The sequence below is a fragment of the Colletotrichum gloeosporioides genome (genome assembly GCF_011800055.1).
Source record: "Colletotrichum gloeosporioides strain Lc1 chromosome Unknown consensus_6, whole genome shotgun sequence".
Lineage (NCBI taxonomy): Eukaryota > Fungi > Ascomycota > Sordariomycetes > Glomerellales > Glomerellaceae > Colletotrichum > Colletotrichum gloeosporioides.
In genome coordinates, this window is record NW_025544651.1 from 242,347 (window position 1) to 254,070 (window position 11,724).

The 11,724-nt window shown below is 51.0% G+C and overlaps 3 protein-coding genes across 3 annotated transcripts; 2 read left to right on the forward strand and 1 right to left on the reverse strand.

Moving 5' to 3' along the window:
• Nucleotides 1–517: 517 nt before the first annotated feature.
• GCG54_00014480 (uncharacterized protein) lies at nt 518–1,006 on the forward strand (the record flags this gene model as incomplete). Its single annotated transcript, XM_045414310.1, has 1 exon — nt 518–1,006. One exon carries the CDS (start codon nt 518–520, stop codon nt 1,004–1,006), a length of 489 nt encoding a protein of 162 aa, XP_045270888.1.
• Nucleotides 1,007–4,889: 3,883 nt separating this feature from the next.
• GCG54_00014481 (uncharacterized protein) lies at nt 4,890–5,273 on the forward strand (the record flags this gene model as incomplete). Its single annotated transcript, XM_045414311.1, has 1 exon — nt 4,890–5,273. The coding sequence occupies one exon, from the start codon at nt 4,890–4,892 to the stop codon at nt 5,271–5,273; it is 384 nt and encodes a 127-aa protein (XP_045270889.1).
• Nucleotides 5,274–5,694: 421 nt separating this feature from the next.
• Nucleotides 5,695–6,767, reverse strand: GCG54_00014482 (putative sterigmatocystin biosynthesis peroxidase stcC; the record flags this gene model as incomplete). The annotated part of the gene is made up of 5 exons (XM_045414312.1): nt 5,695–5,888; nt 5,946–6,217; nt 6,276–6,323; nt 6,379–6,571; nt 6,623–6,767. 5 exons carry the CDS (start codon nt 6,765–6,767, stop codon nt 5,695–5,697), a joined length of 852 nt encoding a protein of 283 aa, XP_045270890.1.
• Between the last annotated feature and the right edge of the window lie 4,957 nt (nt 6,768–11,724).

The window sequence follows — 11,724 nt, forward strand, 5'->3', positions numbered from 1 at the left end:
ATTCTGTGTCAATTTTTATTCGGCTGCCTCCAGGCTGAGTGAATTAATGAAGAGGGAAGGAACATAGCACGGCTGCTTTGGCGTCTATCAAGTCTTTCCTACTCACCCCCGACAGGATAGATCAAATCTGCTTTCAATAAATTTCCGAAGGTAAGTGAGCCCAGCTTGATACTTAAGATACTCTTGATGGATATTACATACTCAGATCGGCTCGGCCCGCCCGGGTGTAAGAATTGCCATAGTAATATGCCGTGTTAGAGATGAAACCAATCATCCCACCGGTAAATGCATTTTATTCTAGTCTCTCAAGTACTGGGGCCAATAACCCGAGGAGCTCGTACATTATAGTTCACGACTGTAGATATGTGAAACTTTCCCCGTGTCAAGGGCCTCGGCCGCTCGGTCATCGAGCTCCTTGATCTGGCTCGAATCGCAATAAATCATTGGGGTCCCCATACCAGATTGAGCGCAAGATGGTATTGCTGCAAGTTATTCCTTAATTCAACTACAATCAAAGATGTTAGATACTTCGGCTACTTTAACCCAAGTCACGCCAATTCCAGCAAGCATATCTCGCGAGAAAGCTCTCGCACTTGTTCAAGATGCGGAGCACCACATACGGTCCGATTCTGATATGAAGTCTTTTTCGCCTTGCGACCTTCAAATCCCGGTCAAGCTCCCCAGCGATATACACCCAACCGAGGCGACGAAGGCGTACATGGTGACCGACAGTGTACCGGCATTATTTGGTCACCGCGACGCTGTAAGCTACAATGAGTACACTCGCACTAATGACGGCATATTCGTTCACACCGTTGCGCCTATGGGTGTGGTATTGGACACGCGATGGCGAGTTCGAGAAGCACAGGATGGAGGGTTGGAGATGATCGCTGTTGTGGAGATTAGGTGTTCCAAGCTGATGGTTGGTATGGTGAAGAAGACTTGTGCGAAGAACACGAAGCCGTTCCATGAGAGGCTTCTTAGCGGATACGGGGCGTACAATTGAGATCCGACTTATACGCAACGCAAGACATCGAAAGCTTCAGTTGGTTTGCTCATCACGATATTGACCATCAAGCCAGTGGCCTTCGGCTTTGATACACGGACGTATTGTGATGAACCATGATCCAAAAGAAACGACTTACCATCAAAATACAAAGCTCTATCCTGCAAATACTTCGGTCTGTTAGAGCTGAAATCAAGGGCACTGGAAGCGGATGCATATAAGTACACTCAAGAAATCAAATTGCACACACGTCCACAGCTTCTACTCTATCCCTTGCTCCACATCTTCCAGCTCCTGTCCAACTCTTCCCCAGCACCTAATCATATCGAAACTCAGGTCCATGCCACGCACGATGAAGTCGTGCGCGAATCCCATGTGCACTTCGTGGACGATCACGCTGTCCAACAATCTGCAAGATATCCAGCCGACCGTTTTGAGATTCCGGATAATGATGAGAAGGGCCCCGGAAGTTCTCCTCAACTTCGTGTGCTGATAGATTCCCGGGAAGGGTTTGGGCGCGGCGAGCTGGGGAAGACTGAAATCGAACCCTAGCTGGCTCAGGGGATGGTTCTCGCACGTATACTTGAGGCTGAGTCCGATTGCGGCGCGGCGGGCTGTACTGCGGTGGAGGCTGAGAGATATGCTGCGAAGTTGCTGTACCATGATAAGCGGGAGGGGGGGATGGCAGCCGGTTGACATGTCGAACAATGGTTTGTCGGGGTGGAGACACCTCTGCGGGAAATCTGAGAGACCGCCTATGAGGCGGGGTCAGTGGTATGTCCTCCTCTTCATCGAGTTCATCTTCGTACTCGTAGTCATCCGCGTAAGCATAAGAGTGAGGATGGCATCTATGGCAAGACTGAACGTAGGCCTCTTCAATGTGTCGGTAGAGTGTGCCTCTGCACCATCGCACTGGGGTGCCACATTGTCTACTGAACTGTTGCACTCTCAAGCACGGTTCGAAATTGTCGCGGTAAAGTATCGTTCTGCCGCAGTTGATGCAGTATTCAACATTCTGCGTGATTCTGCACATGATTGCTGTTGTTGTTTTGAAGTTAGACGGGGCTTGCTTACGTATATGAGAGCGGGCTTGAAATGGACGTTATGGTTTAGTGACGAGATGTTTGGGTAGGCTTATTGTGATTCCAATGTAGCCCCAGACGCCGCCGTCAATCAACTACATCTTAAGTAAAGTTATCATTTAGAAGCTTTTCATGGTTTCCGCAAGAAGGGCAGTCAAAACAATAGCTCTGTCTTAACTCAATGTTCTAGTTCGTTCAACAACACAAATCTTACTATTTCCGACTTTTCTATGATCTCTCCGCAAAAGACCTTTGGTTTTAAACAAAGCATAGACTACTTTTCAATACTTGGTCCAAGTTTCACGAGATAAAGAGTGTCTTCCATCAAAGCAGTATTGTTCATGACGGTCAAAAGCTCGGCGAAGATTCCCGCCTGGAAGTGAACCAAGGACTTAATGGGGTGCCCCAATTGGCTGTCACTGTGGGGCACTGTTGCCAAATCCCTCCAGATTATGTAGGGACAAAATCCACGTTGTTGAACAGGGCAGTTCAGCAAAGGAATGATGATTTTTTCGGTTTCGTGTCATGTCAAACAAAGGACCTTGACTGAATATCCCAATGAAGACTCCAAATCAGTTTCATTTTCTTAGCAAGCGGAGACCGAAAGCATGAGGTGAAGCCAGCCGCCCCCCGTTGCTTCTGGGTACGGCTAGAAAACATTGCTCTCTGCTTTCGCGCGCTCGGCAAGACTGACTGCTTCTCATCTGATTTTCACTCCAGCATCCATCTCAATTCATTTAGTGACAAGATTATTCATGTGTCTACGACAACATTTGCCCGACAAGTTCAGCCACAAAAGAGTGCTGGGGTTTGAGAATATCTTCCCGGCCAAGACAATCGTAATCTAGCCAATCATCCTCTTGAAATCCATACCCGTAGAGACTACGGATTTAATTTCAAGTAGCCGGGGTTCGACGTCGGACGCAACGTTGAAGGGGGGATTCCTTCCTTATTCCCTTCCTTCAAGAAATCCTCGTCACACGCGGGCAACTCGCGTGCTCAGGCTGTCTCAGACGCTCGGTGCCTTCCAGCCCTACAGGCTCCAGTGTTCAACCAGGCTGTTCCTAGATAATTGCCGTTAGCCGACGAAACCCAGAAAAACATTGGGGGCACAAACATGATTCAAGGCTGTCCAAACATGAGCTAGCCTCTAAACTCCAAAGGCGGGGCCCGCGGGGCTTCTAGATGAACGTTGTCCCGCGTCCGTGCTAGGATCGTGATCCTTCGAACCGTCCGAGTTATGGATAGGGGCTTCTGAATCGGGCTTCGCATCGTGGGCACATCACTGCCCCTTTTGGGGGACACCCCGCTGTACTGTCGTCTTCGGCCTCTGGGCATCGTCGAGTGACAGTCGGGTTGTACCCAAGAAACTAGGCATCCTCCCGGACCGACTCTGTTGATGATAGCGATCATGGCCGCCTCTCAGGAGGAACTTGGTCCATGCTCATTTAGATCCGTGCAAGTTCGGGCCCACTCATCACACGGACATTCGGTTTCCCGTGAGAAATTGATGGATAGCTTTCAGGGAGCTTCAAACCCGGATCCTAGCATTCACTACAGCATTTGGGGGGAGTCTTTCCTCACTAACCCAAGAACATGCTGTACATCGCAGGCAACAACGTTGCGGGAGCCTGCAGAAGAAGCTAGACAGGGACTGAGACATTGTGGCCTCCAGGCGGCCACTGAAGGCACTTTCCTGCAAAGTTTTTGGTTGGACGGACCGGATTCTTTTCCAAGATGTGCGTCTTCCCAAGCGAAGGATTACGCCAACACCGATTCATCATCAGTTGAGCATGGCGTGTCCGCATCAAGCAGGCGGACCTGTCGCCTGAGTTGAATAGGGGTAAGAGTATCCAAATATGACTGCGCCTCGATGGCTATCTTGGTACTTGCCTCGAGGTAGTAGCGAGGGATTCGGATCGATGTCAATCCTAGCATGCGGTAGAGCCGAGGGGCCTGGTGTTTGAGACCGGGAGTCAAGCGGATCACCGTAAGGACCAACGAGGCATTGCTCAGCAGTTGACCTCTCGCTGATGATCACTGTTGGAGATCGTTCCTTTTCAAGGAACTTCGGGCTGAAATTAGGCGGGCCGGCCCTGCTCGGGCTGTGTTACAGTTCCTAAGGAGCCAGAGCCAACTAGCGGGGCAGCATCAGCTTTGTCTTAATGACTTTCATTTCCTTTCCCACTCGCCTGTAATTTTGAGGTAGCTCTCGTGTGCATCAAGGTAACGAGAATTGATGGACAGGAACAGAGTGCTGTAGTAACGTTCGCGGTGACGATACGAATACCCTTCTTTCGGCAGGTCTCAAGCAAAAGCTTGCATTTACACTAACTTGTCTTCAGGTCTGCCACGCTGTCGATTCAGGGACGACTCACCAATTGGGCATGCCAGCTTACTAGCAGCTCAAGCAGCACTATGCACGTTGCTTTCTCGTAATATTCTTTTGTTCAGTTCGAACAATGTTTCAGGCTAGCTAGAAGTGAATCACAATATGTCGTGCCCGAATCTTTAGGGGCATGCTAGTGATCGACCTCAGTGCCTTTTACCATGATGATTCAGGCTCGAGTTTCCGTTCCGCCATGAGGATCCGCTTGGGCTCACAGAGTCAACTTTGCAGTCATTCAGTTGTCACAGCCGTAACAGCTGAGTTGCTTTTTTGCCGAACAGTTGTTCCGTTGTTCATCTCAGATATTCACCTTCACAAGCAGTTTAATTCACTTTATTATTTTGCGCATATGCTGAAAACAGCAGAGTTAACGCAAGACCTATTTATGTATTGTTGCCTGTCTCGCAACAAGATGCCCTCTCCTCCCTGTCACGCACTTCCGTACCCCGCTCCCGACACCTCGACTCCGATCCCCACTAACGAGAGCCGATCCCTAAAATCCATAAACCCCTCATCCCGACCTCTCTTCTTACTCGACATGAAGATCAGAGTCATTGCCTGGAAGTACTCCTGCCCGGTTCCGAGTTGCGGAAACCTGGTTGATGTTCGGCTGCAGACGCTGTATCCCCCTGGCAGCTCATCAAGCAACCCTCTCGGCTCTTTCCAGGGAGAAATCATTCTCGAGCACTACGACATCCCCCACAGAGGGGATTGCAGGATGTGCAACCTGCGCATAGAGAACGCTGAGCTGCGCGGCGAAGGATGGACGTTGGTGGATGACTCCGATTTGAATTGAAGACCCAGAAGTTATTTTTCTGAGCCATTCGGTGACTTCACTAAACGACGTTTAATCCAATGGATACCAAGGAAACAATAATTGCCAAAACAAGCACATTCGCCGCAAGTCAAAGTAGACGTTAAAGAGTTGAAATTGGGAGCCGGGGAAATATTAACCGAACAAAGGTCATATGCTTCACAGCGTAAACAATGTTAAATGCTAAGATAGACTTGATTCGTGCTATTTACCCCCATACCAGGATATGGCACAGGTCTGCAGTCTCAATTTATTTACGAAAGGTTTAAGTCTCCGTCATGCCCACGTTCCCCGTACAATCTGCCCAGCACCTCACATGTTCCGACAACTTTCCAACTTCGCTGCAGGAATCAGAGTTGCCAAGTCACGTGCACTAATATGCTACTCCATTTGATCTTCCTCTTTACTTCTGGACACCCAGGAGTCCGAGGCCCATGTGCAAGTCCCTCATCTTCAGCTTGTGGGGAGCGGCCTCGGCGCCGCCGGTGATAAGGCTGGTCGCCTCGCCAATCATCTTCGTGACGCTGAGGATGTTCTCGAGGGTGACGGCCTCGGCCTTCTTGGTCCATCCAAGCTCCTCGGGCAGACGCTCGTTTTCTGAGATGCATCGTTAGACGGTTGCAACTCTGAAGGGTGGCCTTGGGTTCAACTTACGGAAGAAGTATTCGACGAAATCCTTCTGGACGGTGCCGGCGACCATGTCACCGAAGACAATAATAGGGGCAGCAACCTCTCCAAGACTGAAGTTCTCGACGCTAGCGGTGAAAGTGTAGTTAGGGTTGAAGGCCCGGGAGGTGACCTGACGCGCAATCTTGCTGTTGGCCAACTGTTTGGGGTCGAGGATGGCGCTGGTCCAGTAGGCCCTGGACTCGTCGAAGACGCTCTGGTTGAAGATATGGTTGTTGCCAAAAAAGGCGTCGGTGCGACTAGGACCCAAGTTGTCAGCAACCGCTAAGAGAGTCTCGGTGTTATAGTGTTACCCACCTCAGACTGGCATCGTGCTCGAGAACGTTGTGACGGTTGAGGTGCTCCCTAATGTAATAGTCAGCATGCGAGACTTTTGGAAGGGACTGTATTTAGCTCATACAAGGTAAAGAACGTGGCATTAGGCTCCGGGTTAGCGACAGTAGCCTGCTGAAACATGATGGCTCCAAGGGTCTGGTTGAAATTGATGCCGTCTTTCAAAGCATTCACAACAGTGTCCTGCGTAAGGTTTCTGCCGTCGCGAGGCAGGAAACCGTGATTCGCCAAGGTGTTCATCATGGGGCAAGGACCACGGACTGCAGCATATCAGTAATCAAGCCTGAGAGAGTATTACTTTTGCAACGTACAGTCATCAGGTCCAGCAGGAGCCCACTCGCCGCGTTCGGCACGCTTGAAGTGAGGGTTGTTCATCATGTTGGTGTTCATCAGCTCAGGCCTGGCCGAGACGGCCAACGCCAGGCCGAGAGTCGCAGAGGTAATAGAGAACTTCATTTTGGGTTTGTCGAAAGGCGTCAAGTTAAGCAAGGCCTAGAAAACGAGTGAAAGATGAGATGATTGCAATGCTTGTGTGTTTCTTCCGATGAACAGGACACGATTCTAGGTTGTCTTTATACTCAACAATGCCGAGAACACCGTTTGTGCCTCAACCCCCTTTTCCATCCAACCACCACGTCTAGTTTCACCTTGAGGTCACCACAGCCGCGACTGCTCCCCCCTCAAGGCCAATGCCAAATGACAAAATGTCGATGTCCGCAGATCATCCCGTCTAGAATCTCGCTCTCGCTCTACGATGAACCCTTAAAACCCCACGAGCATAAAACACAGCCAATTGGAGATCGGATGATTACCATTGCGCATGGTTGTGATTGCGGGGACGATGGGTGGTTGCAGGCATTCGCGCAGCTATTCCCAGTGAAACGCGTACCGGGCTGGCCGCTAAGCGGATTTTTATACGCGGAAACATTTTTATGCTACGTCATACCATCACGAAACACGGCATATACGCGGATTGGATAGGTTTGCTTTTATTCAACGAATACGTGTATTAAGAAACATTAGGTCCATTGGCAATTTTGAATGTTCGCTACCGCCTCCGTACGTCAGTAAATAGACCTTTATGAGGGCAATGTCACACCGGTAGGTGTAGACTTGGAATGTCACCATCTACGAAAGTGTGCCTCCCTCCTATCTAAGCAACAAACATGTTGCACATAATCTACAAATCGAGCCAATCCCGTCCAGCAAGTTTCAAATCCACAATCCTTGGGGTCAGGGGATCATGTAAATAACCTTCTATCGTCACTTTCAATTCTCCGAACTCCGCTTATGAGGCGTTTTGATGATGAGCTGTCCCATTTGCAGACCATTTCATTGGCAGGCAATCATCAACAAACCCGCTACTCGAATCGAGCATAGAATACATCCCTACCCTTTCGCCCTTTCATTAGGACCGCGACCCCGGCTGGCGAGAAGGCGTCGTCAACCTGTGACTCCATCCAGCCACTCACATCGCCTTGTGGTCCCCTCGAGTCGTTGTTCTTTGTGCTAAGCCCAGTACTAGCGTCCGCCAAGCTTAACTGCCGCTGCCGGTAGTAGCACACCGGCAACGCATTAGCAAGGCTCGCCGCCGCTCGCCACAGCGATCTGCTGACTTTATGCAGTTAGAGAGCTGGTTGAGGCTGGTATTGGACTGAGGCTAAGGCTGCCGGGGCTGGTTTGTTTCGCAATTCGCTTTCGGGCTCGCTTTCGGTGCCTCCAGCTTACCGGTGCCGGAACGCTTGGCGGAAGCCGAGACACGCTGCGGAGGGCTCCGCTCCGTTTACATACTAATTGCGCCGCTCCGCCCCGAGCGTAGTTCATTAGCTGCCCGACTTCGTGCGATGACAACAAAGACACGGAGCAACGCGTGCGCTGCTCACTGCAATTGTCGCTGACAACCGCATGCTTCACTTCACGGACGTATTCTCGGACTTTAGAAAGATGACAGGACCCCACGTGTTGGGTACTTTCTCTACCACGGATCACACGGGAATTGTGCCCCTCACTTCGCCTGCATGTTTATGCCGCATCAAGAAAGAACTTGCTGAACAATGGATATGAACGGCAGCTCCAGATCAATCACATAGCGGGAAAAGTGTCTTCTGGTAACGACGGGACGTTCTATCTTATCGATTGCTAGTAGACTACAGCACAAGAGGTACGGGGTTATCCAAACAGGTGATCTTCAGAAAGATCAGCATTTTCCTGACGAATAGCGAATGTCTTAGCTGAACGGAATCAAAGTAAACCTGGGATTTTAAGTACTGTACTCCGCTGGCAGTCAAAAGCATAGGCGATGCCTTTGCATTCATGTTAACCAAACAAGACAATTGCTAATGTTATGGTCAGGCAAGTCGATGCTGATATTAGTCGCAAAATACGTGCGTCCCGCGAAATAGGATTGCCCATTCTCTATAATCTTCTATGTGAACAGTCTCTCGGTATTTCTGCGGACACATGGGTCAGCCATATCGGTCTTTGGGGTCAGATGGAGAGAATTGCCCATTTGCCTGCGCATGACGCAGGACCTCTCCCATGATAGCTTAATATTGAGGCTAACAACATGTATCCCCTCCTTGGCTTGGCAACACTCGGGAGAACCATGCAGGTTGCCCGAAACCGAGATGGGCTAGGTGCTCCATCCGCTGAATTGAAAACCCGGTGTGTACTTCGCCAGGAACCCCTTTTCGGCCTCACTCAACGAGAGCCCCGTGTTAGTTTCGATACTTGATACCAATTGCTAACGAGAGCAAAGCATGAGTTTACGTGAAGCTGCAGAAATCGAATGCAAAGCGGGTGAAGAGCTAACCCCGTTTGTGCCGATGGATCTCAAAAACCGATGCAAGGACCTCCGGGGATTTAGGGACGAACAACATGGGAGCGAATCCTTCCAACCAATCTATTCTGACAAATCAAACCCTTCGGATTCGGTGTCACGGAGCGTGATGGGATTCCACTGAACTCCGCTCAACTGGCCGAAATTTCTCCCGTCGAAGGTGAAATGGTCACAACAACAACAACAACAAGCAACATCGCCAGTCCACAGAAGCCGCACGTTACACATCCGTCACCGTCATTATCACAGCTGGCGTGACTCAGTGACTACGAGCGATGACCCAGAAACGATACTCGGATCTGAAGGCGCAATGGGATACAGGGTGAGGGAGTGACCGGGTGATCTTTCCGCGAGCGCGTCGACTACACAACCAACCCGCGATCTGCCGCGTGAACCTCGATGTCGTTTCCAGTCAGCTGGGTAGGCAACTCTCCGAACCTTGAGCTCGTGATGCCTGAGAACGACAGCTGACTGAACGCCTATCTTAGATCGCACGATGCTCTACCAGAACAGAGGATCATTGGTTCTTCAAGCTAGGTCTCGGCTTACTGCGCACCTTGCGCATACACACCCGGAAGTGGCGGACACTGTTCGAAGCTGAGAGTAGTCCGATCGAGATCTCAACGGCTCACTTGACCGATTAGCCTATGCCGCGTAAGCCTTGATCGGAAGACAACAGTAAGCAACACAAAGGCTTCACCGGAACTCCACAGCTCGAACAGTCTCGATTGCGGAAGACGACCACTGGGACCGGGTAATAGGACGGAGGCTCAGCAACAACATGCCAGAGTGGATATTGATCCTGGGAAGATCTGTCAAAGGCCCGATGACAAGCATGTTGGATGGGCTTCGGCTGATGGGCTTTGCTTGAAGCTTCAGAGGGTTGCACGAAAACCACCGGCACAGGATGAGATATTGCTTCTCTATCGCACCAGCAGCGACGTACAAGGTTCGGGGTTTCAGTGGATAGCATCGTGGTACGCAAGAGCTTAAGGCTGGCGGCGGGAACTGCCTTCTTGCATGTTCAACTCCCAAATGTGACTGCAACTGTACCGTCTTCCGGTCTCTTGAGAGGCATCAGAAGGACGCTTGACACCCGCATTCCGGCTTCAACTTCATAACACGTCCCTCGTAACCAGTCAACGCATCACGAATCTGACCCGTACTCCCTCCCGCCCGGCAAGAGTCCTCCCATACGCATCATCATCACCCTCACCCACGTTCGAAGCGGCCCGAACGGACGGAATTCCACAACCCCAAAACACCGGAACCGTCCCCCACAAGCCAACCAACCCACACTCCTCCCCCAAAGGAACATTAAACAACACCCGCAAGCCCCAGACTCGCTCGTCACGCCGGGTGTTTCCCCCCACTCACCCGGCGCCTTAAGGCCATCCAGATGAAAATTCTCCCCGAAAACAAGCTCCTTGTGTAAACCAACCAAAAAGCAACCAAAAACGAAGCAAGAAACCGCCCCCAAGGCGCAAAGCCGCAGCCCATCGCCCGGGGCCGCCCACACAGCGGCCCCCCGCGGCCCCATGAAGTGACAAGGCCCGGCAAAAAGGCTGACGACGACGCCATCTCCCGCCGTCATCATCATCCATGCCACACAATCTCTCTTGACAACTCACAACATACTCTCTCAACTAGGTTAACAAAGTCTGAACCCGTAAAGTCCCGGCGCAAATCAAGCAACAAAACAGTGGAGTCCCTTCATCTATCTCTCTACATAGTACAGCTGTTCATCCCCTCGGGCCTCCTTCTGCGCCCCGAGGAGTCACCAAGAAATTGAACACAAAGTACCCTCTCCAGGGGAGCCCCCTTCTTGCCCCCTTGCTGCGCCTTACCAAGAGATTTTCGATATTTCTGCCCAGGCTGGGATTGTGCAATAATCTCCGATGAGAGGTGGAGGGGGGCGTGTTGTATCTCTTGTGCCAAACCGTTGTCATGATTCAATCACGAACCCGTTCCCGTCCCATATTGATATCCCGTGCCCAAAACATAACCCGCGCCTCTTAAGACCCGGGATCAAGCAACTTCCGCGGTATCAAAGAGCGTGGCGTGAAAAAAACACAACCACCCATGGACCATGTCCATGTCCATCCCACCCGTCCGTCCAGCGTCACAAACAAGAAGACTGCCAAGACCAAACCGTCTCAAGCAGTCCCATGTCAAAGTGGTCAAGGTCCAGCAAAAGCTACCCCTACCTCTCAGTCCTGTCGGAGAAGGATACCCCAAACCCCCCGAGAAGGGAAAAACCCAAAACCACAACTTCTCTCCAAAAATTCAAGCCTCCAACTCCTACCCCAGCCCAGTCCAGCCCAGCCTAGCTAGCAAACCCAGCCTAACCCTTCCCTTCTCCCCCCAAACCCTTCACACTAACAGAGGGCAATCCGCACTACTGCTTCACACTACACTACATCCGCGACAACCTCCGTCCCCTAATCCAAATAACCACCATGCATGCCACGCACTCTTCTACCGGCATGCTCTCCCCCTCAGACTAGCTTGGCCATCTCTCTCTCTCCCACCGGAGACACCTCCGTGATCCCAACCACCAAGGAAAATCCCGTC